At 46.3% G+C, this 26,443-nt stretch overlaps 1 protein-coding gene across 5 annotated transcripts in view; it reads right to left on the bottom strand.

Moving 5' to 3' along the window:
* Window positions 1-1,045: 1,045 nt before the first annotated feature.
* Window positions 1,046-26,443, bottom strand: part of DCLK2 (doublecortin like kinase 2) — a 486,660-nt gene continuing 461,262 nt past the window's right edge. For 4 of the 5 annotated variants that reach the window (XM_078676909.1, XM_078676911.1, XM_078676910.1 and 1 more), the window contains 2 exons: window positions 15,901-16,014; window positions 1,046-2,509 (listed from right to left, as the gene is read on the bottom strand). In XM_078676909.1, the coding sequence (XP_078533035.1) occupies window positions 2,291-2,509; window positions 15,901-16,014 (333 nt within the window). In that variant the 3' untranslated portion in view covers window positions 1,046-2,290. Of the gene's footprint in view, window positions 2,510-11,118; window positions 11,198-15,900; window positions 16,015-26,443 lie in introns of all 5 variants that reach the window. The other variant, XR_013607189.1, reaches the window with a different exon arrangement.

The following is a 26,443-nucleotide window of genomic DNA, read 5'->3' as shown; positions in this document are numbered from 1 at the left end:
TACCCTTTAATACCTCAAAAACTACTTAACGAATTTGCTCCACATAACAAAGGTGTGCTTTCTGGACCAAGACCTACCTTTCTGCATAAAGTTAGTGTAATTCTGTCCAAAGGTTAGGGCAGTAGTCGTGTTCGAATTCCCTATGGGAATTAACATGGAAAACACTTTTTTTTTTGCCCTCCCCTTGTTTTCCTCGCTCCCTCCCCATGCATTAGGTACAATTTTTGCTCAGTCGTTGTCAGATTGCAAATATATGACAGTCATAAAAGCTGGAAACATTAAGTCTGTAAAAGTAGCTGTGGTGCCCGCTTCAGAAGGTTTTTTTGCACTATATGAGAGCTGTAGCTTATCAGCACAAATGCTGGCTCCAAGATCGGATGTGTGTCAATGAAAATGTAGAGCTTCTCTATAAATTTACCATAACTGGTCATGCAAAAATGATGGCCCAGTGGAAACATGGCTGGAAGTCAAAGCATGGCTGATCAGGATAAGTTAATAAGCAGATGGTGAATGGAATGAAGCAGTCGGGAGGTGATATGGGTCTCTGCTGCTGATGTATGTTGTATATCTCCTACAGGGGACGGTGCCGAATAGCCCCATGCCAGAAGGCTATTTATTGCATGCTTCCACAGGGCTGCATTTGAGATTTAAAATAACCAAGCAGCAAAGTTTTAACTTACCTTACCTCACACAACTTCCTGGTCTTTGAACTCTACTCCTGCGCTTGGTATGATACAGTTGTATTGGTAATGAACCTTAGCAATTATGACATGCTCAGAAGGCGAATGATCCACCCCAAAACCAATAAATGATACAACGAGAGCAGCAAAAAGTCCAAAGTCACAGCCTCAGAACTGGAACTCGTGCACCAACCAAAGGAAAGTAAAAAAAACAACAAACGAATATTCTTCCCCTACAGCACAGTGCATTATTAGCCTATCCCAAAAAATTCCCCCAAATACCCATACTTGGAAACACTTACTTGGCTTTTAACAATGCACTCTGCCAGGGGCCTCTGCTTGACGAAAAGATTACGTTGCTGCAGTTTTAATGAAATGATTTTTTTTTATTGCATGTCTTTTACACTACTCAGAGAAAACATAAATTAACAATGAAAGTGAATAAAACACGGACAGTGTGCTTTCAAAGAATAAAATAAACCAAACCCAAACCATTCAACACAGAATCCTCAACTCAAGGCCTCGACTGAGATTCAAGGACAATTGTTGCCTCTGATTGCCAGGCACTTGATTTCTTTAAGGGGCGGCACGGATCAGATGATTTGATATTTGATCCGTATAATACGCTTTTTGATCAAACTGGTACCCGTACTCTGCTTGATGGGCAGCTGTGCCGTACTTCAAACAATATGACGAGAAATGTTCATGACCCCTGCATGCTTTCTTCTCAATTGTCAAATCCAGCCTCAGTGCAGAACAAAGGAAGAAAACATCGGCAAGCAAAAGACTTCCAAATGTTGCTGTTCACGTCTGCTTGCTCCATCTGCAGAGACCCACCCCCTTGCAGAGTAAGCCATGCAGCAAGCTTTTATGAAATAAGAGTTCAATGGTCATGATGCTTGCACAGAAATTGGAATTTCAGTTGAGGGGAGGAACAAGACATAACAGCAGGAAAGAAGACACTTCTTCAACCTTTGTACAAATAAATACCCATATTTATACATTTATATATAAATTAAAACCCGACCAAACGTATCTGCATTCATTGACTATTGTCAAACAGCCTGGACAGCAGTGTCCCCAGAGCTCTAAAATTCACGAGTAACCCAATGTGAAGAATTTGTTCCCCAAAAGGCCTACAGTTTTTCTAAAATCATTCCTTTCTGGCAGGACCTCGTGGACAGCATCCAGTGCAAACTGTGGATGACAGGGGAGCCCCCAGACAGGGTAATGGCACTGACGCTGCATGTCAGGCAAAAAAAGTTATCAGAAAGTTGAAAAGGGCAAACCGATCTCACGCTCTTCAACACAAAGAAAAATACCTACAGTTAAAAGTTAAGGAGACCTATTTTGTTCCCTATCTTATGACAAATTCCTAACTCAGAAAATACCAAAACCTAGAATGTCAACTTCTAAAGAAGCTGGAAACATATTCCAAACACCACCCCCTGGCCACCTCCACGTCTGTGAATGTACCGTCCCACTTCCGGGTGCTGCCCAAGCAAGAGTAATCACCCAACAAAACTACACACAACAGGGATGAGAAGGAGGCGGGTGATGGGAGAGGGTCTCCTTGCAGCAGTGTGCTTCAGTCAGTCTTGGTCTGGGCATCATTCAGGCGGTCGGTAGAGTTCATCCACCCCCTCGTGGCATGCTGAGGCAAGTGGCAGCGGGGGCTGAGTGGGATCAGGAGCGGCGGCCACCGGCCCAGGCTTGTGACGCTCATCGGCCGCGACAAGGGTCGCGCGTGCCCGCTCCATCTTGATATTGCCCGCATCCTTCCATCGTTTAGTGCAGTGCATCTGCTTCTCTTTATCTAGAGCTGTGTTCTGGAAAATAAACCATTGAAAGACAAGGTCAGTTGCATGGACTGATGGCGGACCATCTCATTAGAAGGGCAGTGAGTGTATGCGAGACTGTCCTGCATGCACTATGAAGAGAAAAGGAGAAAAATCTCTTGTTCTATCAACTCGGACTTGTAAAGAAACTGCATCTGTTGTGTTTCTGTTTATTAAAAGGGGGTGTTCATCTTATTCCAATCCAAACATCAAGGAGGTGGGAAGCATTTCACAGGACTGCACCATCTCTAGCTGAAACTCTTGTGTAAGGTAGATCTGATTGTGTGCGACTGCTTCCACCCGTACACCGAGCGGGGTGGAAGAGTCCAAACATGGGTGCAGGAAGCATGCTGCATTTCATGCGTGGAAGAGACATACACATGGGAGAGCCTGAAGGTGGGGCAAGCGCGGACAATCCATGGACCCAAGATTAAACTTAAAATGAAATGCTAGCCAGAGCAACTTAAAATGTGAAAAGTGGAAGAAAGATGAATTCAAAACAAAAGTACGTGGAGCAGCGGGAATAAAGACAACTTTGCAGGCATAGTCCAACATTTGATCGGCTTTGTGACTTTCATTACCCGGTTGCCTTGTGTACAGGTGTGGGTAAGCTCTCAATCAGTAACAGCATATGGAAAAAGACTAGAGGCTGAAGAAAACCTGACGACAATATCTACTTTTACATGCTCTGAAAAAGATTCAGACAGGCCCTTTACCCCAGAAACAAGCACGTGCCCTCAAATATGCCAGGTGTGGAGTTCGAACGGCAAACTAAGCGTGTCCACAAACATGTCTAAGGGAAGAGGGCAGGAATTGGGCCTTTCAAAGGGCTGGAAAACTTCAACGTATCCGTTTATTCATGGCACATCCAGTGGCAGCGACTGTCCGAGGCTCGGCCTTTGCAGACTGTGTTCCATGGACTCCCAGTCCCAACATCAAGTAAACCAACACAGGAACCTTTCACCCTCTCGCTGTAGCCCAAGCTGCCCTTCCATCGTTGGTATGGATGGGCACATTTCAATGCGGCTGAAACCACGAGGCAACCCCTCGCACATACTCCTTAACCGCACATACAGAGCCTCATCTTTGCTCCTGGGAACCAGTTATCCATCTTTTAGGCACGTTCAAAGCAATCACTAGGGGACTTCCCTCATCAGCATTATAGGATACCAAAAGATGGTTCTCTTTGGCACAGGACTGCCTTCTGCGTTGTGACCCACTCTTCTTGTTTAATGTTAGTGGCTCCCTGTGGCCACGAAGAGGATGCCTCCTCCTTTGGGCACTTGAACGTGCACTTCTGGTTCCTCTACAATGCGACAAATCCTTTCAAGCATGGGTACTCACAAACTTTCTCTTGGGGGCCAACTTTACAGTGTGGTTTGTGGCCGAGGGACGCACCGGTGGGGGCGGGGTCAGTGGGAGAGGGGGGCGGGGTCAGTGGGAGAGGTGGGCAGGTTGAGAGCAAAAAAAACTGTGACCAGGAGGTTGAACACAGGTCCCTGCAGCGGACACCTTCGTCCACTCAGCCACCAGACCCGGCACACATATACGTGTGTATGTGTATGTGTATGTGTATGTGTATATATATATATATATATATATATATATATATATATATATATATATATATATATATATATATATATATATATATATATATATATATATATATATATATATATATATATATATATATATATATATATATATATATATATATATATATATATATATATATATATATATATATATATATATATATATATATATATATATATATATATATATATATATATATATATATATATATATATATATATATATATATATATATATATATCTGTCACCCTCACTATGATCGTCTCCCTCTCTATCTGTCTCACTCCTCTCTCTCCCTCTCTCACCCTCACTCTAACTGTCTCCCTCTCCCTCCCTCTCTCTCTCGGTCTGCCTCCCCTGGTCTGCCTCCCTCTGTTGCCCTCCTGTTGCTCGCTCCCTCTCTGTCGCTCCCTCCCTCTCTGTCGCTCCGTCTCCCCCTCCGTCTCCCCGTCTCCCCATCCGTCTCCGTCTCCCCCTCCGTCTCCCCCTCCGTCCGTCTCCCCCTCCGTCCGTCTCCCCCTCCGTCCGTCTCCCCCTCCGTCCGTCTCCCCCTCCGTCCGTCTCCCCGTCTCCCCGTCTCCCCCTCTGTCCGTCTCCCCCTCTGTCCGTCCCCCCGTCTCCCCCTCTGTCCTTCTCCCCCTCTGTCCGTCTCCCCGTCTCCCCCTCTGCCCGTCTCCCTCCCTCTCCGTCCGTCGCCCTCCCTCCCTCCCCATCCGTCGCCCTCCCTCCCTCCCTCTCCGTCCGTCTCCCTCCCTCTCCGTCCGTCTCCCTCCCTCTCCGTCCGTCGCCCTCCCTCCCTCTCCGTCCGTCGCCCTCCCTCCCTCCCTCTCCGTCCCCCTCCCTCCCTCTCCGTCCCCCTCCCTCCCTCTCCGTCCGTCGCCCTCCCTCCCCGTCCGTCTCCCTCCCTCTCCGTCCGTCTCCCTCCCTCTCCGTCCGTCTCCCTCCCTCTCCGTCCGTCTCCCTCCCTCTCCGTCCATCTCCCTCCCCCTCTCTCTCCCTCCCCCTCTCCGTCTGTCTCCCTCCCTCCCTCCCTCTCCGTCCTTCTCCCTCCCTCCCTCTCCGTCCTTCTCCCTCCCTCCCTCTCCGTCCTTCTCCCTCCCTCCCTCTCCGTCCGTCTCCCTCCCTCCCTCTCCGTCCGTCTCCCTCCCTCCCTCCCCGTCCGTCTCCCTCCCTCTCCGTCCGTCTCCCTCCCTCTCCGTCCGTCTCCCTCCCTCTCCGTCCGTCTCCCTCCCCGTCCGTCTCCCTCCCTCTCCGTCCGTCTCCCTCCCTCTCCGTCCGTCTCCCTCCCTCTCCGTCCGTCTCCCTCCCTCTCCGTCCGTCTCCCTCCCTCCCCGTCCGTCTCCCTCCCCGTCCGTCTCCCTCCCTCTCCGTCCGTCTCCCTCCCTCTCCGTCCGTCTCCCTCCCTCTCCGTCCGTCTCCCTCCCTCTCCGTCCATCTCCCTCCCCCTCCCTCTCCCTCCCTCTCCGTCCATCTCCCTCCCCCTCTCTCTCCCTCCCCCTCTCTGTCTGTCTCCCTCCCTCCCTCCCTCTCTCTCTCTCCGTCCTTCTCCCTCCCTCCCTCTCCGTCCTTCTCCCTCCCTCCCTCTCCGTCCTTCTCCCTCCCTCCCTCTCCGTCCGTCTCCCTCCCTCCCTCCCCGTCTGTCTCCCTCCCTCTCCGTCCGTCTCCCTCCCTCCCCGTCCGTCTCCCTCCCTCCCCGTCCGTCTCCCTCCCTCCCCGTCCGTCTCCCTCCCTCCCCGTCCGTCTTCCTCCCTCTCCGTCCGTCTCCCTCCCTCTCCGTCCGTCTCCCTCCCTCTCCGTCCGTCTCCCTCCCCCTCCCTCTCCCTCCCCCTCCCCCTCTCCGTCCCCCTCTCCGTCCGTCTCCCTCCCTCCCTCCCCGTCCGTCTCCCTCCCTCCCTCCCTCTCCGTCCGTCTCCCTCCCTCCCTCTCCGTCCGTCTCCCTCCCTCTCCGTCCGTCTCCCTCTCTCTCCGTCCGTCTCCCTCCCTCTCCGTCCGTCTCCCTCCCTCTCCGTCCGTCTCCCTCCCTCCCTCTCCGTCCGTCTCCCTCCCTCCCTCTCCGTCTCCCTCCCCGTCCGTCTCCCTCCCTCTCCCTCCCCCCCTCCATCTCCCTCTCCCTCTCCCTCTCCCTCCCCCCCTCCATCTCCCTCTCCCTCTCCCTCCCCCCCTCCATCTCCCTCTCCCTCTCCCTCCCCCTCCCCCTCCCCCTCCCCCTCCCTCCCTCTCCCTCCATCTCCCTCTCCCTCTCCCTCTCCCTCCCCCTCCCTCCATCTCCCTCTCCGTCCGTCCGTCTCCCTTCCTCCCTCTCCGTCCGTCTCCCTCCCTCTCCGTCCGTCTCCCTCTCCGTCCGTCTCCCTCCCTCTCCGTCCGTCTCCCTCCCTCTCCGTCCGTCCGTCTCCCTCCCGCCCCGTCCGTCTCCCTCCCGCCCCGTCCGTCTCCCTCCCTCCCTCTCCGTCCGTCTCCCTCCCTCCCTCCCTCTCCGTCCGTCTCCCTCCCTCTCCGTCCGTCTCCCTCCCTCTCCGTCCGTCTCCCTCCCTCTCCGTCCGTCCGTCTCCCTCCCTCCCTCTCCGTCTCCCTCCCTCCCTCTCCGTCTCCCTCCCTCCCTCTCCGTCTCCCTCCCTCCCTCTCCGTCTCCCTCCCTCCCCCACCCTCCCTCTCCTCCCTCTGTCTGTCACCCTCCCTCTGTCTGTCACCCTCCTCCCTCTGTCACCCTCCTCCCTCTGTCTGCCTCCTCCCTCCGTCTGCCTGTCACCCTCTGCCTGTCTCCCTCTGCCTGTCTCCCTCTGCCTGTCTCCCTCTGCCTGTCTCCCTCTGCCTGTATCCCTCCCTCTGTCTTCCTCCCTCTGTCTTCCTCCCTCTGTCTTCCTCCCTCTGTCTTCCTCCCTCTGTCTTCCTCCCTCTGTCTCCCCTCCCTCTGTCTCCCCTCCCTCTGTCTCCCCTCCCTCTGTCTCCCCTCCCTCTGTCTCCCCTCCCTCTGTCTCCCCTCCCTCTGTCTCCCCTCCCTCTGTCTCCCCTCCCTCTGTCTCCCCTCTCCCCTCCCTCTGTCTCCCCTCTCCCCTCCCTCTGTCTCCCCTCTCCCCTCCCTCTGTCTCCCCTCCCTCTGTCTCCTCTCCCCCTCTCTCCCCTCCCCCTGTCTCCCCTCCCTCTGTCTCCCCTCCCTCTGTCTCCCCTCCCTCTGTCTCCCCTCCCTCTGTCTCCCCTCCCTCTGTCTCCCCTCCCTCTGTCTCCCCTCCCTCTGTCTCCCCCTCTCTCCCCTCCCTCTGTCTCCCCTCCCTCTGTCTCCCCTCCCTCTGTCTCCCCTCTCCCCTCCCTCTGTCTCCCCTCCCTCTGTCTCCCCTCCCTCTGTCTCCCCTCCCTCTGTCTCCCCTCCCTCTGTCTCCCCCTGTCTCCCCTCCCTCTGTCTCCCCTCTCCCCTCCCTCTGTCTCCCCTCTCCCCTCCCTCTGTCTCCCCTCTCCCCTCCCTATGTCTCCCCTCCCTCTGTCTCCCCTCCCTCTGTCTCCCCTCCCTCTGTCTCCCCTCTCCCCTCCCTCTGTCTCCCCTCCCTCTGTCCCCCCTCCCTCTGTCTCCCTCTGTCTCCCCTCCCTCTGTCTCCCCTCCCTCTGTCTCCCCTCCCTCTGTCTCCCCTCCCTCTGTCTCCCCTCCCTCTGTCTCCCCTCCCTCTGTCTCCCCTCCCTCTGTCTCCCCTCCCTCTGTCTCCCCTCCCTCTACCTCCCTTCCCCCCTCTCTCACCCTTTGTCTCCCTCCCTCTCCCTCCCTCTGTCACCTCACCTGGCATGCGTGTGTGTCAGCCAGGGCTGAGACAGCTTCCCGGCCGCACCAGAGTACTTCACAGGTCTTTAAAAGACCATTTACTTGTTAATGAGGCTTTGTTGTATTTCACCTTTTCTTAGCACCCCTGCATCCCCAGTATGACCTTCGCTGAAATCGCCCGGCCCCCATAGAGCTCTGCTGCAACCGGCAGTGTTTGCGGGCACTCTTTAAAAAGAAAAAAAAAAACACAGGTCGGATGTCTGCAAGGTCCGTGGGCCGCCAAGGAAGGCTTGCCGGGCCGCTGGCGGCCCACCGGCCGTACTAGGAGTACCCGTGCTTTAAAGTGACTTCGCCATTAAAGCTCAGCTCAGACCTGTTCGTACGGAAGTTCACGAAAAGTGCACATTTGTCGCTTCAAACCATAGCAAGGCTTAAAATGGCAAACTTTACAGTCTCAGTTCAGAGCCCTCTAAATTCAAAGCATTTTTCGGATACTTTGGGTACATGGCCAGGTCCTAGCCGCACAGAGTCTCATGACAGAAGATGGCCAGGTGTGTATGGTCATTTTTAGGAGGTCAAAGCGATCTTCCTCACTAACAAACAGCTTAAATGCGGCACCAAATGGGGCAGGTGTCGCATTTAAGAGTGTCATTATTTTATTAAACTTTCTGCACATTCCTACCATACGAATACACTACATACCTAAGGAAAGCCACCAATAACCCTACTTTTGGGACCAATTCATACACAGCTTACATAATCAATACTTTAACCTCTTGTATTTTTCAAAAGATACCCTGAAATGGAAGACACCAGCAAGGTGAAAGAAAACACCCCTGTAATACCGGTATAATAAAAAGAGTCTCTAAAGGATATTTTCCTTACTGTGAAACTAACTAAGCCAGGAAAACGATGAACATTTAAAGAAGGGATTTGAAGGGGCCATGCGATAAAGGATCCGGCCGAATGAATGAAGAAAAGAACAAACAATGTATGTGGGATAATGTGCTCTAAACTGACAAAATCATTGTAAAATAATGGAGAAACTGCAATAAAAGTCAAAAGGAAAGCAAGAATCGGTCCGACATGTATGGCTGGCGCGACAGACAAGGGAGGAAAAAAAAATGAAGATTAGTAACACAGCCCCATGCAATATCAGAACAGAGGGAGAGGGGGCCTATGAACTTTTAACACTAACACAGCTGAGGTGTGGGGCAGGTGCTAGCCTAGAGACCCAGCCCATTGCCACAGCAGTCAACACTTCACAAAAACACGACACTGCAACGCACAGCTCATCAAGGACAATACACGTACAAATGGAATTCTTGCTATGAACATTACTCTGATGGAGAAGGCATGCAACCCGGTCACACAACGTAAAGGCCGTCGTTGTAAGGCTGCAAACCGTCCGACAACAGCGGCCTGACAATTCAGTCATTCTGGTTTGTTTGGTTAAAAAAACGATGCCCTTTTTGTGGCAGGAGGGCGGAGTGGCAGTCACAGGGCGCTATAGAAATATGTATTTAAAGAGATATACATTAAATCCCCAGTGCCTACCGATGGACGCTGCTGACAGCAGGTGCATTGCACAAAGATTGGAAAGAGTGCCAATTACTCCAGAAGGGGAAAGATCTGGTGGAGAATGAACAGCGTCCCGCCATTAGACATACTGTCCAACCGACAACTTCCTTAAATTTGCCATGTCACAGTGACGTGTTGCACTTCGAGAAACCACATGTCAGCGACACAACAACAATAGAAAGAGCAGCGACCCATAATGAGCATTTTGGACCGCAGCATTTCAGACGCATTTACAGATTCTGCAGTTTGCTTTTTTATTTAATGATGGGAAGGTGGTTCGTGAACAATAACAATGGTTTGCCACAGCTCCTGCCTCACCTCAACCATAGGACTGAAAAACAAGAGGGATTCAATTTCTCCTTTTCTCTTCATTTACCCGATAAACGGATAGCATTATTTATTTATGCAGCCAGAAAACAAAACAGCATTTTAGATGCAGTTAGTACATACCCTCACCTTGGACCTACTCAGAGGAAAGCAATGCAGGCGGTGGAAGGGAGAGAGGTAGGAAAGCAGGAAGAAAGCGAGGAACAGAAACTACACTTACTTAAAGCAGAACTAACAAATCCAATATTTATCAATTACACATGTAAAAACACAGTTTCAGAAAAAAAACATACGAAAATGTTCATTTTGAGCATATCGATATTTTCCACAGGCACACAAATAAACGAATATCTAGATTCCCGAGGCATTCTAGTAATCTTCCACTAGGTGGCGCTGCTACACAACATTCTAGCTACTTGTAGAACAAATGCACCCCCCTTCCCCCCCAAATAAATACTGCCGTATGCATGAAACATCCTTCTGCTTAATATAATCAAACACTTTTCGTGATCCGATGCAGCACATCTGTTCAAATGTTTTGGTTAAGCACTTATTTTAAAGTGACCATAATCTTTTAAAAAATAAAAGTGCCGCCACTACTATGCTATGTGCCGCATTGTAGATAGTAAAGTGTTTAAAAACATAATTTGTATCAGATCTAAGTGTGGCTTTTAGAACGTTATCGATTTTGTTGGTCTGTCTCTCTCTAGCACTTTAAGGGTCACCTTGCAACTTGCTCATATTCATTTATCTTTCCCAGAGTCACCAAAGCTCTTCATAGTAACAGCGGTTTCTGCAGAAAACTAGGTTAGTCATCAAGATCACCAGCCGTTTACGGGTGACCTGGTCTCCACTTCCGTCCACAGCACAGTGCCTGAAGAACGCTAGCTATGCAAACGTTGTTGCCACTCAAGTCTTGTTGCGAGGACAGATTTTGAAATCTCCTGGCAGGTGAAATCTGCAAAGAACCTGGGACCAGCCGGAGAGGGCATTTGTTCCAGGGGCTTGCTGTCATGCCTCAGCACACCTTTCACCGCCCCACAGAGTGCGGGGTTATTCTTCACATACCTAAACTAAGCTAACTCATTTATCGGTGAAAAAGTCTTATACCACCGGGGAAAAGAATGCATGTTCTTGCAAGTGGAGTATATACTGAGCCACACAATCTGGGCGACAGAAGAGATTTTAAAGAACGATTCCCAAAGCACCCTTTAGTAGCAAAGAGAAAATCCAACAGAGAAGTCAAGAGCCAGGTCATATGGGAGATGAGAAGCAGCTTTAATAGACAGACATGCAGACTGCAGAAGAGTGCGAGGGGCTGTCGATTAAACACAGTGTCTGTATGTACCATGCCTCTGCTTCGGGCTGATCTCCAGGGCCTCGGGGTGTAAAGGAGCAAAGGCCTCGCTTTACAAGACAAAATCAAACTGTCAAACGAGAGGTAAACAAAGGCATCAGCTTCACGTCACTCCTGTAGAACCCTAACCCATCATAGTATGAGGTGACGTCGACTCATAGCCCAGCCCACTCATCACCCCCCTGGTCCCCTTTCAACATGCACAGGATGCTGGAGAATTAATACCCCAACAGGAGTAACACACATCACTAACAAATCGTGCCCCGGAACAGCATTAGGTCTTCGTGACGGACTGTAACCTGACGAAATCAAAGAAAAGCAACTGACAAAATGTAAAGTTTAGAAAACTAATGTTGTGCGGAGGGTCTAAGGGAAAAATTTAACGACCAGCCTAGGTTACAATCCCCAATAATAATTATTCATAACAAAAAAAACCAGGGGTCTGATCTATGCGGAAAAAGGGAAACCTCAGGAAACAAGTAACAATAGCAAAATTGTCTATCAGTTACCAGGGTGAATTACTCCTGATATAAATGAGGAGACAGTACACACCTAACCAAACAGTGATTGTGAGTGAAACCAATATAACTGTAGGATTCCCATCAAAGTCTTGTTGTGATCAATACTATCATCTGGTCATCCTTCGGGGATGGTGTCTCTCTTGATCATTGAGACTATTGTACCAACCTCCGATCGGAGTTGGGATCAGACCCACAGTCACTCCTGGACGGTGTAGATAGTTATTTAATGATGGGAATTTGAGCAGTGCAAAAACCAAAAAGGGAAAGTGTATGGATGTGGTGAATATAAAATAGGATAGAGGACAAAGAAAAAGACTTTATTAAGGATTGGCCTCTTCCTAATTAAAACCAGGAACAGTGCATGAGAAAACAGTTTGTAACAAATAACTGTAATAGGGCCAACATGTTTCAGCCGTGCGGGGCAATCCCCTCGGCTTTCTTCAGGGCCGCTGTTCTTAAATTTATGGTACTGCATGTGTTAAACACAAAATGTGTAAAATATACAAGAAAAAGGATATATGTGACCGGATATTATTCTTTAATCCGTGTCAATCCGATATGTCTCACACCTAAAGATAATAAAACAACAAAACACTGTTCTGTTAATTATGTGTGCATGATTTGTTTTGGGCTTTGAATCTTTGCACTTTGCATGTCTTTTCATGAATAGATTGAAGGACAAATTTATTAGAAGTTAGTCTACTCATCTGTAGCATTGAGACTGATCTCGTGGAGCGGATTGATATTCTTATGGTTGAAGTGAGTAATCCTATATTATGGTGAGTGAAGGCTGCTAGATAGCATTTAGTTAGCCACAGTAAACTTAGGACATGACACTCATATGGCGTTTTCTTGCCTTTTCTATTGTTTTTACATGACAGGTAGTCTTGAACACGGGGAACCCACTGTTCACGACAATAAAAATAAGAATTTTGAATCACTCTTTGCTTAAATTGGATGTGGCAGGAGGTGAGATGAATCGGTTTTCACTTTGATTTGTTTCTATTTTTGGGATCCTGATAGACAGGGTAATACTGTATATACTAGAAGGGACATGCTGTTATAGGAATAATCTGCTTTTAGGAGTACAAGGAGCACACCAACGATGGAGTTAAGCTACATTTTTACACATATAGAAAATCTATGTTGTTTTAAGAGCAAAATGCCTTCTGGGGCAGCGAGAGCTCACCAATATTGATGTTTTATGATTTATTCTTTGAAGACAATATACATGCTTGAATTCTGTTCAGTTTCTCCATGTGATGAAAGGAAATGGTTCCCTTAGATTGTTAAATAGGCAGAGGGCATTTGATTGTATTTAATTATGAGAAGTTGTCTGACATTGATGAATATTCGTAATAAAGAAAACGAAGTACAAAGTATTCGACTGGAAGATTTTTCTTGGTACTCATTATCTACGTAGAAATGTTGAAATATTTGTATCAACAATTTGTTTTAGATATTTTTACGCTCCTTCTGTATTTGTTATATACCTTTAAACAGCCTACATGTATGCGTCACAGTATAAAGAAAGGCAAGACAGTTAGAGTCTTCTTCTGGCTGGACCTGTAACAGAGACAACCACTCATTACAGCAGCCATGAGTAAAGCGCCCACCACCTTCGACACATCTCTTTAGGAATCACCTCAAAGAACACTTTTGAGCCGACACATTGGCAAATCTTGTCTTGACATTTGTTCTAAAAAATGTGCCTGTTACTGAGCTTGAGCGGCTACAATGAGCTGTCCAGGTTTATGTCAATTCTGAAGAGGGAAAAATACAGGGATAGCACAGTGAGTGGGGTTTTGCATGTTCACCTGCTTTACGCTCTGTTTTTGACAGAAGGCATGCTTGCCCACTTCTCGTCTTTTCTAAATTTTAATTTTAGAAGCCCCAAACATACAGCCAATCAGTTGCCACATGGTCTGTGATTTAGGGTTTTGAAAGAAATTAGCTGATCCAATCACTCTCATACCTTTGTTACCACTTAGTTGATAGCTAAAAAGCTGGCATGAATTAGAACAGCTGCTCTTGCCAGCTTTGCAACAAAAATTGGGAGTAAACCACCATTGGAACTTTTGAAAACTTACAAAGCAAAATGTGTTTCAACTGTTATTTATGGGGCTGGGATTTGGGGTTTTGCTGACACATTCAATTCAATTAGTAGAGAATTCCTTTTTAAAATATATTTTGTTAGCATCCTCTAGTACCTCCACCTATGTCTGTCATGCTGAGTTGGGCCTCCGATATATATCCGACCTCATAAAATTGGAGCCAATTCTTCTTTGGCACAGGATTTGGTCATGGGACAAGACTACATTTAACAGGGACTTATTACAGGACAGTCTCAGGTTGGATGGTGCGCAAAAAATATCATTAGTTAAGTTTATCCAAGATTTTACTAAAGACATGGGCCATTCGGAATATTTTACTAACCCTAGCACTAACACCCTGATTTCCAGGATTTTTTTTTAGAAAAGAGGCCCTTTCTTTCTTGGATAGCCTAAGACTATCTGGGGAAATTATTAAGCCTAGCGTATTGCAGCACCAGATGGTTCTGACAACTTTTAGTTTGCAGCCATACTTAATATTTGTACCTGGTGGCTTTGATAGGTTTTTATTATTAATAAGATTTAGATGGGGACAATTCATAGATTTATCTCTTTCCCTAACATGAATGACTGGGCAAGTGAGTTAGTCATGTCCATGTGATAACTCGTCAACAAATTTTATTCAGAGCTAAGAAAGATCTAGATAGTTTTGATTCTAAAGAAATGGGGACTGAGACAATGCTGTCCTGCTTTTATTAAGCTACAGCTTTTAGAAAACGAATATGTAGCTTGGAGGATATCTATGTTTAAAAAAATAAATCCTTTACCAGAGAAAGAGCATGGTTATCTAGGATTAAGGAGGTGGCCTATTTTAGACGCATTCTTCATTAATTCTTATGTGTTTTAAGTTATGTAAATATACATGAATTATATATTAAGATGAAATACTTTTATCTGGATATTGTATCTAAATTCTTTTTGAAAATTCTTATATTAATCATGTATTTTATCTATGCTTTTTATGTTTGTTATATCACAATCGAAATAAAGCTTTGTTTTGATTTGATAGTCTATGCATGCTGGTGGCTGAGACGCGTGTATCAAATGGGACTGTCAATAAACCTAGGTAATAGCCTCAGGAGAGAAATTACACATTTACTTGGACTAATTATGTTTTTGATTTCCTAGGATAGGAGAGAGGGGTGCAGATGTCATGACTTACTCTCTCACAGAGGTAGAAGCATAGTGATTCACTAGCTAAATCCTCCTAACATCCAATCCCACTAGAAAGCAACATGTAACTGTATAATATCTGTGGCTATGCCCAGACAGTTACTTCTATAGATATGAACTAAAAATAACATTCTGTACTTATAGACAGATTACCAGAGTTTAAGTAACATTTTAAAATTTTCTTGGCACCACTATGCCATCTTCTTGAGAATCCTACTGACGAGAGCACAAGACGGCCATGTCTCAACTATGCAGGCATTTCTTTAGTACTGTGTTTTAGAAACAAGGTGACATTATGCTTTTCGAGCATGGTACAGTCCCCACTTGGCTCTTACAACGGGGATGCGCGCACTCGAACAAGATGGTGGATTGCAACAAAGGTTACCTCTTTTCAGCAAAGATACCGTGAGGTCACACAACATGACAGTTCTAAGTGAACTTTCTGTCTGTACTGCCAGGACATAAAGGGACAGACTGTACATTCTCAGGTGGGCAGGGCATGAACATTTTGCTCATCAGCACAGGCAGCTCTGCCACATCTCCCACACCAGTTCATCATCCCTCCTATCAACTGTTTCATCGCATGCTTTTCAGAAATGGGTGTCAACCTGTTTTAAGGGAGGTTGATCTATTCTGTGTGAAAAGTGGCTATTGCAGATGAGTGAATGTTCATGATCAGGACTACTTTCTACCAGATCCTCCAAAAGATTCTGCTAAAGTAGGTTCACAGCGAAGTGTAGCCCTACGCTAGAACTGCGACAACCCTAGCCAAACAAAGAGTTCACTTTCAAAGTTAATCAATATTGTGAAACATCTGTAAACAGGCTTTTTAAAACTTAATTTGTGATCCAATTAAAAAACCACCAGAAAAGCATAAAAATACAAAAGGTAAAAACAGACTTCAGATAAACAAAAAGAGACCTATTTTTTTCTGATTTGCTAAGTGACCATATTATGGGATTGCTTACCATGATGACAGAAACACCCGCCGTTGTGTTGTTCTGTTTGGGCAATGAGTTAAAGTGCTGCCGCAGTTTACCTGTCACCCCCACCTGCAAATTATTCTCCTGGGATGCATCGTCCTGCAGAGAATGACAAACAAAAACAGGGCTCTTTTTGTAAATTCAGAAGCACATTTCAATGGAATCCTTCACTGGCAGGTGGAGCTGTCTGGGAACACAAATCTTTGCCGGAATGTGTATTTTAATGGATTGAAGACAATGTTAACCTGGTTTGAAAATAGACTTTAAAAATGATTAGGTAATATAAACATTTTAAGCAGCTAAATTATCTCTTGTACAAATTAAGTAGAAATATTGATTTGAACTTTCCAGACACCCAAGAAAGCCCCAAGAACCCTACCAATCATGCCCTTTTTGTAATGCACTGTATGGGAACCTTGCTATACAGAATGGAAACACTGTACTTTAAAAGACATTGGGATGTGCTACAAAGATGGTCTTAAACTTTCATTACAGAGAGGGAAGTGTTGTAACTTTGATATGGACCCTTCCTCCCTCTGTACCTCTCCCCCTCCCTTCCCCTCCACTTGGTTCCTCCCCAGCTGTCAACCTGGAGGCAGCTTCAGAACGTTCGTGGTTTTATTCCGCCCAGCTGGGTGCACTGAAGGATTTACTACTAATAAAGCTCACTCTTCTTTATTACGGTGTGGAGCGTTATTACAACACATTTTGGCGACGAGGAGCTGTGCCAGGGTCAGCGTGGTGCATTCCCCTGGATTAAATTTCGCTGTGGACGGAAGACAGTAAGAAATCACCCCACCTGTTTGTGAGACTCTGCCTGGCATGCTGCCGCTGATAATCGTTATGTGACTCCACGCTGTCTGCGCCACGGTGTCGGAGAACAGCGCTTCAAACCCATGCGCTACGGTGTCGGAGAACAGCGCTTCAAACCCATCAACTGGTTCTTTGTATTCCAAGTTTGAGCAGGAGTGGGTGTTTGAGTTGACCGATCGTCTTTGCGCCTCAAGACTTTCATGAAGTGAGAGGCGGCATGCCGAGGGGTGTTTGAGCAATTCATTCATAGCGGACTTGAGTGATCATCCAGCGCGATGCTTTCGATATCTTCAGGCTCCCGCTGAGTTAAGGCAAGCGTTTCAAATTAGTCGGACTCTGCACGTTCTGAGGAAACGCCGCGGTGAGCGGTTTGATGAAAAGAGAGGAGCTCACGGCGTACAGTCTCCGTTTCCTGTTGCCTGAAGGGGTTGGAGTTACTGCATTTGCGTAGTTTATTTCAGCTTCGTTGAGGGTGAAAGCGGCGCACTGAGCGACGATCTTGTGAAAGAATTTGACCCCGCTCTGTTTTTTAAGGGCAGTTTGGTGAATAAAAGCGGCGATCTGGGTTTTGATCAGCGTCAGAGCGAGTACCTCACAGCCAGACAGGGTGAAGGCTGGGAGAAGGAGACGGCGCTCACCACAGGAAGTTCCCGCCCATTCCAAGTGACAGTGCTTAACGAGGAAACAGAAAGGGGACTTGAAGGATTTTTATGGAGACAGGCGTAAGGGGAACTAATTAGAAGTACTGGGTTAGGTAATATTTGAATGGTCTAAAATAGGTTATGCTATCACTATTTTCTAGGTTTTTGCCCATGTAAGTAGGTAGTTAGTAACCCTTTCAGTAAGGTATATGCTTACATTGTCTACAACTGTGTGAAATTATTTTTAAGCTATTGTATTGAGCTTTCAACTTTATGGCCATGGCAGGAGCAGGAATGAGCCAGCCCCCACCTTTCCTGAATGAGCTGGGAGAACCAGAGATTCCTTGGAAGAGATGGGAGGGAATTTTCAAGTCCTAGCTCATAGCGATTGGGGGGGGGCGAATTACAACAATGTTAGGAAACAACACATTTTGTTACATAATTTGGGCATACATGGTAGAAAAGTGTTTGAAGATATAACAGGAAGACTAGTGGATGGTGAACAAGAGGAAGTAGAAGGGGTGAATGTATATGACTATACCTTGATAAAATTGGAAGAACATTTTAAAACAAAAATTAACGTGGTGTTAGAGAGGCATAAGTTCTATAAAAGGGGTCAGAAAAAAGATGAAAAGGTCACCAATTACGTTGCAGTTCTTAAAGGTTTAGCTGCCACATGTGAATTTGGGCCTTTAACTGATTCGATGATAAGGGACCAAATTGTGAGGTGCACTAATGATTCAAGGATTCAGGAGGAGCTCCTTACGAGAAATCCTGACCTGAAAGAGGCTTTGAGCATAGCTAAAGGGTTGGAGCATACAGCCTTGTGCATGAGGGAAATGAAAATACATGAAGGAGCTTTGAGAGAGAAGAATGAGAGTAAAGGGGTACAAGAGGGGGAAACCATTTGCAAAGTAGGAGAGAAAGCAAAGGTCAGTCAACGGAGTAACCCTCATGGTCTGTTTTGTTTCAAATGTGGTAGCCCAAATCATCTGGCCAATAATTGGAAATGTCCTGCCAGGGATACTCTGTGTAGGAAATGCAACAAGAGAGGGCATTTTTCTAAAGTGTGTAAAAATATGAATCAGAAGGTTCATATGGTGGAAAATGTAGAAATTGAGGATGTTAAAGAGAAAACGTATATTTTTCAGGTGGGGGATAAGGAGGAAAGTGAAGGTAATGAATACCCTAAATGTGAAATTACGTTGGATGGTAAAAGTTTTGATGCTTATGCTGATTCTTGCTCTCGCTACACTCTCATAGACAAGAGGGAGTTTGAGGAAAAGTTTGCGGGACGGGGAGTAATTTTAGAGAGAGCTGATATAAACCCAGTGGGATACTACAAGGAGCGCATACCGGTAGAAGGGATGACGAAAATGCGAATATCATTCAAAGATAGGCACACAGTAGGGACAGTTTATGTGGTCAAGAGAGGTTCTAATCTGTTGGGTTGGAAACATCAAAAGGAACTAGGCATCAAATTGGATCCAAACAACAAAGAACAGGTGCTTTTGGTAGAACCCTCCTGTGTAGCCGAAGATGTCATCCAGGAGTTCAAGGAGGTATTTAGCGAAAAGCTGGGTGTGTTAAAGAATTATATGCACAGGATCACGCTCAAAGAGGGGGCAAGGCCAGTGATACACAAAACACGTTCCATACCTCTATGCATGAAAGAACCATTGAAAGTTGAGTTGGACAAATTGATTAGCCAAGGAGTGATCAAAGAAATAGAGACATCTTCATGGTTGGCTCCTGTCGTGATCACGACCAAGGATGGAGGAAAGAACATCAGATTGTGTGTGGACCTGAGAGACTTGAATGCAAACATCTTGGTGGATCGGTACCCCCTCCCGAGAATAGGAGAAATGTTGACAACCATACAGGGGGCAAGGTACTTTAGTGTGCTGGATTTATCTTCGGCCTATTATCAGATAGAGCTGCATCCTGATTCACAGTCTCTGACAGCGTTTACGACTCCATTCGGAAATTTCAAGTTTTTAAGGATGCCATTTGGTTTGGCTTCGGCCGCAGCGGCTTTCCAACGAGTGATGCAGCACATCCTAAGGGAATGCAAGAAAACCATGTGTTTCCAAGATGACATCCTCACCTATGGCTCCAGTGAGGAGGAACACAGCGAAAACTTGAGAGGGGTTTTAAAGAAGCTGAAGGAGGTAGGATTCACCACCAGGCTGAGCAAATGCAAATTGGGTGTGAGCTCTGTGGATTACTTGGGCCATACTATCTCCGAAGAAGGGATCAAACCCAAATGTGATTTGGTTAATGCAGTCAGAGATGCACCTACACCATCCAACAAAGAGGAATTGTTGTCATTTCTTGGACTGGCAGAATACATGGCCAAGTTCATCAAAGACTTTGCCATCAGAACACATGCGATGAGAGAACTGGTGAAGAAGGACAGCAAGTTTGAGTGGAGTGAAAAGCAGGAAGAGTCATTCAGAGATATAAAAAATGCCATAGTTCAGGCTCCCTTTATAGGGAAATTTGATCAAGGAAAAGAAATAGTGATAACCACCGATGCAAGCAACAAAGGAATAGGAGCAACACTATCACAGAGAGTGGAAAAACAATTGAAGGTGATTGCTTTCGCGTCTAGAACGCTTACTTCCCCTGAAGCAAATTATTCTACAGTGGAGAAAGAGGCCCTGGCAGTATACTGGGCCATCAAGCATTTCAAGTTCTATGTGTGGGGAGTACCATTTGAAGTACACACGGACCACAAACCCTTGGTTCCACTATTCAGTAAAAAAAATATGGAGGAAATGACTCCACGCATAGCCAAGTGGGTTTTGGGCCTACAGGGGTATAATTTTCGAGCAGTGTACATTCCTGGACAACTCAACAGAGTGGCGGACTTCCTCTCTAGAGCTCCGGTTTCGGATGAAACGGTTGAGGAGAAAATGCAGGAGACTATCTTGGAAATAGGGGTAACTGCTGTGATGAAAGAAGAGTGGGAAGAGCACATGGAGAAAGATAAGATTTTGAAGAAGGTTAAGGAGTACATTGTCCAAGGGTGGCCAAAGAAGTGCAAGGATTTGGAGAGAGATATCCAACCGTTTTGGAATGTAAGAGAGGATCTCTCAATTAATGATAACTTCGTCATGAAGTCGGGAAAACTAGTACCACCAGAAGGAGTGAGGCAGCAAGTCATCAACTTAGCCCATGAAGGCCATCTTGGCAGAAGCTTGTGCAAGAATAGATTAAGAGCTGACTATTGGTTCCCGGAGATGGACCGAGAAATGGAGGAGAAAGTTCGTGACTGTTATGCGTGCAGCATCAGTGATAAGACAAAAATCACCAAGCACTCTCCATTAATTCCAGTTAAGGTACCCGATGCTCCATGGAAAAAACTGGGATTTGATATCACGGGACCCATTCATGGAAGAGGCTCACAGGACATGCATCTTTTGGTACTTATAGACTACTTTACCAACTGGATCACTCACAAATTTGTGGTAAACATTAACACCAGGTCTTTGATAGGCTTTTTGAAAGAGGTGTTCTCTAGAGAGGGTATCCCCGCGACGATAATAACAGACAACGGGGTTCAGCTGACTTCAGAGGAAATGACGGAATTCCTAAAAGACTGTTCTATTTCCCACATCTGCACGCCGTTGTATTGCCCAAAGGCCAATGGCAAAGTGGAAAGGGCAAATAGATTACTTAAGGAGTGTATCAGGTTGGCAGGAAAATCAGGAAAAAATATGGAAGAAGCTATATTGGAAACTTTGTGGGCGTATCATACCACCCCTAACTCAGCAACTGGACATTCACCTTTCGAACTAATGAGAGGGAGAAAAGCGGGATCAAAACTGTCCCCACAGTGGATGAGTAGAGGAGGCCGTATAGAAATAGATTCTGGAGAGGTGATGAAAAAAATTGAAGAAAAGCAAGACAAGTATAAAGAGTGGTACGACAAAAAATGGGGAGTTAGAGAAAAGAACCTCAGTAGTGGACAGATGGTATACATCAGGAAGCCAGACAGATCGGGCAAGAGTGAGGACAGGTTCTACCCCCCAGGGAGGATTAAGGAGGTGAAGAGCAATGTAGTGGTTATGCAAGATGGTAGAGTGTGGAGTCAGGACAGGGTGGTACCAGTTACCAGCGAAAGAAATTGGTCAAGGGAAGATAGGGCAGTTCCTGGTGTCAGTGCTGGGGAGTTGGGGCACCGTAGGGAAAGTTTGAGAAAAAAGACCATCCCTTACTGGCACCGACAGTATAGCATGAGTTAACCCTGCTGGTGCAAGGGTCACTTTAGGTTGTTTCATATATAAACTAACATGTCCAGTAGAGTCCAGCCTCCTGGCCTAATGTTCTTATTTTTTCACTTGTATTCTCCCCCCCCCCTTTCCCTTTCCTCTGTTCCCTTAGGGAAAAAGATGTGTTGTAACTTTGATATGGACCCTTCCTCCCTCTGTACCTCTCCCCCTCCCTTCCCCTCCACTTGGTTCCTCCCCAGCTGTCAACCTGGAGGCAGCTTCAGAACGTTCGTGGTTTTATTCCGCCCAGCTGGGTGCACTGAAGGATTTACTACTAATAAAGCTCACTCTTCTTTATTACGGTGTGGAGCGTTATTACAACAGGAAGTCATTGTGTCTGGGATTGGTGCTGTGCTGTGTTGTGTCTCGATCCTGCTGTGAAATAAGGTTAGGGATGCGATGTGCCTGTGCAGGACTACAGATTGCTGTTCCTGCTCCATTGCATTAGCTGTTCCATAAGTCCTGCCGTTTGAACCTGGTCCCTCTGCTCCCTTTCTAGGTAACTCTGTGGATGGGTGAAAGAGGGCCCAGGATGTGAAGTTACCAGTGGTACAATTAGTGATGGGAGGAGAGCAACAGGATCATGCGTTGATGGAGTAGCAGATGAACAGATAATGTATTCTGTTACTGGGCCAAGTCATTGATGAGTGGGCTCTGCTAGCCGGTACTAATAAAAACTCATGGCTATTGAGATTAAGGGAGTTGCTGGTCAGTACAATGAGCGGATATGTATTGTAGTGAGCTGATACACAAACCGGTGAGCTGAGCAGGATCTGCTGTTAGCTGCTGGGAGTTATGGGCCCCTGAACATTTTATACATGACAATGCTAATAATGACAATGATGTGGAGAGTCCCACAATCAATACTGTAGATGAACTTGGGTAGCCAACATGACTTTTACTGTTAGACTGCATTGATCAACAGAGTACGTCTGGCGTGGGGACTCCTGTGGACGAAGGAACTATTACTAACGTTGGAGTTGCATGCTTGATAACATGTGGAATTAAGCTGCACACTTTGGCACAGTTTAACCAAAACTTTGCGGGCAGAATCCCCTTTCGAATCCAACTGCAGATGCGTGAGGCTTACCTCGTTTCAGGTATTTTACTTGACAAAAAATTAAATGAAGATGTTTATTCCCACGAGTCAATAACTAAACAGAAAAGGGCGCTACATTTGGACCGATCGAGTCCGCCTTGTCACATTACTGCCATGAGATATCATGTCTTATCGTCTCTGCACCTGACCTAATAGGAGAAATAAAAGCAGCACCACACCATTGGTCTTTCAGCCAGGATGGGATCCTGGCGTCTCCTTTACCCATACCTCTCAAGCCGGGCGGAGGAGTGGGTAAGCTAGTCTCCATATTAGGGAGGGATCAGTAACTTTTCAGGCATTGTTGAGTTTATAAACCCCATGTGTTCTACATTATCATTTCCTCCCTACCTACCTCTATTTTTCAACCAGTTTACAAAATAGATCCCAGGAACAGGGCCTAGCGAGCCACAAAGTAGCACCATTCAAATTACAGCTGCTGCTGAATGTGTTTTAGTTGTTTCTTTCCTTTTTACACATTTGCCAAATTCTACTGGCTTTATGGGCTTGTAAGTGCATTACTAAACAATGCATGACAGAAAATAGTCCTTGCAGCAGACACCCAAATACGCCCAGTAGTTTGGAAAATCCCCTACATTGTGACCAATGATACTGCCTTAATATACTCACAAATAAACGATCTGTCACTACAGTGGTCCCCACCTCTATCACGTGACATCCAGGTTTCAATCCAACCTGCACCCTGAAGAGACCCAGATTTACATACATTTACTTGATGCTCTGCTTCCGTACAAAAGTGAATATGGAGCCAGGTCTAAAACTTAAGATCAGATAAGTAAAAAAAAAAGAAAATGTGGTTCGAGAATAGTAGACAAGTCCAGGTTTGTTACGGGTTGGTACTTTCAGTTGGTATTTTGTATGTGCTGTTTTACATCCCCACTGTGATACTTTGCCTAGCAGTAATTGGTCTGTTAGCTTGGTTGCTTAGCAACTGTTACTTTGGTTTGAATGGGAGCTGTGAGTCAAAGCCTCAGGTTCCAGGGAGATTGACCATAACTTTAATTCCAACATGAGTCTCAAGGATCTAGAGCACCAAGGTTTAAACACTTGAATAAAAGTGACCTCCCTTTGGGAAGCGAGGTGCATCCACGCCAACGCACACTTGTGGTGAACAAAAGATATGGGAGTACCTATGCCATTCAACAACATAAATCACTGAAAACCAAACCATTAGGGAACTTTTGGCTGCTCACAAAACTGATGAGAGGAGAGGGACTGACGACTGAGTCTCAAACCCAGGCAAGTTAACTACCTCAGATCACCATTGACTTACAAGCGGCATCAACAGAAGGTGACATCCAGAAGCTATTACAGGATTCTTAAATAGATATACAAGTACCGATTCAGGACTTACACATTTATGAGGTGACACTACAAAAAGGGGAAACTGGACTAGAACAGACAGACAAATGTGCAGAACAAACACACACACAATACAAACTTTCAGTGAGACTGATTTCCTTGAGCAACGGTGGGGAAAATAGACAATGGGGAAACTATAGTTAAATAAGCAGTATTGTTTCCATCGCTGATCTGAAATCTCATCAAATCCCATGTTCAATGACTCATCACATACTGCAAGATCTGCAATATTATGAACGACTACCAGATCACACGCATCATTCGTCCTCTGTATTCCAACTCAATAAGAAATGACTGCCTAACACATTAGCAAGAATACATTCAGAGGAACAAGACATTCTGGAGCCAACATGAAAGCAAGCACAAATAATGTTTAAAAGTGATTAAATACAGCTGTTACAGGATGGATTGGCTGTCAGAATGGCCAAGCGAAGAGAAATGAAGGAGGTACGCTATACCTTCAAAAGGGAAAAAAAAAAAGAATACAGATGAGGCTTCCCATTCCATTCAATGTTCCTCGTGAAAGGCAAAGCTCAAACCATCTGGACAACGCATGAAGCAAGGACAGTACTGCACCTCAAATTCCAAGACTCTTAGAATGGGTGACACAGTTGGCCACAACCCACCGCAACATGACTTGAATGGATACAACTCCGCACCAGTGGTGTAGAGCAGTCGGAAGGCTTCGGCCATGACAAGAGAGACCTTTTTGAAAGCTCCCCATAAAAAGTTGAGACAACTAGTTCACTGTTGAGTAACTTTAAAACTCGTTTTCAAGTTGAAAGGTTCTGAGGGGTGAAGCAAAAATGTTCAGTTCTCAACTATAACAAAACAATGCTACATAGAAGGTAGCGGATTGGAACAGGGGAGAAAGGGGCCCATTTGACGTTGTCCTCCCGCTGTGCCATAGCGAATGCCCCTGAGCAGGGGCCCTTGACTCCAAATGAGGAGCTTCCCCTCAACTATTTCCAAACATGCTACTGCATGTTTCGTTCCTTTTTTGCTAACTAGACTTGTTAATGCTCTGTTAGTTTATGATATGTGGATTTAAATATCAGGCAACATGTTGCTTAGGGATTTTCATTACTTATTTTTGTTTTTGCTGGCACACAGCAAGTGACTTTATTGTACACATAGCATAGAATAGATAGAATTAGAACAATAATTACACAGAAAATCTTGAAGTACACATATAAGGACAGGAAGACTCACGGAACACTACCCGACAGACAATAATGGTAGGGAAGGAGGCCGCATTGGTTCATAGACTCATTGTTGCAAAATAATTCAGATTGACAGAATGACAGTCTATAAGATGACCTTTGCTCAGATGGTTACACATAAAACACATTGTGGTAGCATTTTTCCAGGAAGCTATTTATAATATACAACACCACAAGATTGCTTTCACACAGGTACCCTCGCCACATCTAATCTGAGGTACATCTCAACACTAAGTGATGAGGGCCAAGTGAGATGGTGGATGAAATAGTTAAAGCCTACAAATGTACACTTAGTAGGATAAGATAGAAAACTAGGGACGAATTGTGCAACTGCCAAAGTGTTTCGATATTGGGAATGTGTAATATGGTACACTTAAATCTTCTATGATGTACAAATGTGGCAATCTTAACCCCTCTCATGCTCATGACGAGCTCAGCTTGTCATGAGCCACGGTGGCCGTGTGCTCATGATGAGCTGAGCTCGTCATGACCCTTGCACTGTGCCCATGCGGGGATAATTCCCCTGCTGTGCTGGGCGTTCCATTGGAACGGGCGTGGTCATGATGAGCTCAGCTCGTCATGAGCACAAGGCCACCATGGCTCATGACGAGCTGAGCTCATCACGAGCACCGGAGCGCTGCGTGAGCCCCCCCTCCCCCCCAGCACAGCGGGGGAATTAGCCCCGCAGGGAAGGGGTTAAACGCTCACTTTTTAAGTCTCGCCTAGCGCTGCTGCACGCATTCACTGCACGCATGCGCTGCCTGCTTTGCGAGGCATGCAGTATACACTATAGCGGGGAAGCTTTAAGCTCCGCCCACTCTCCGCCCATCTTTTGGATTGGCTTACATCTTAAATGCTGCCTTCTGATTGGTTTTTGGCGTGTTAGCCCCTCCTCCTGACGGCCATGTTGTGATTTGTATCCTTCCCTGGCTATTGGCCCCTTTACTCCAACACTATTTTCTGCCGTGTTCCCCCTGCCCCCCCCCCCCGCAGTCCGTGACTTTTCGCCACCCCCCTTACTCCCCCACTCCCGTTTGTGCCTTCCTGGATGCCTGCCCTCCTGTTTCCAATGCAATAGGTCTAGAAACATACGAG

This window comes from Lissotriton helveticus, chromosome 2_1, assembly GCF_964261635.1.
Source record: "Lissotriton helveticus chromosome 2_1, aLisHel1.1, whole genome shotgun sequence".
Classification (NCBI taxonomy): domain Eukaryota; kingdom Metazoa; phylum Chordata; class Amphibia; order Caudata; family Salamandridae; genus Lissotriton; species Lissotriton helveticus.
This window is presented reverse-complemented; position numbering and strand designations above follow the sequence as displayed.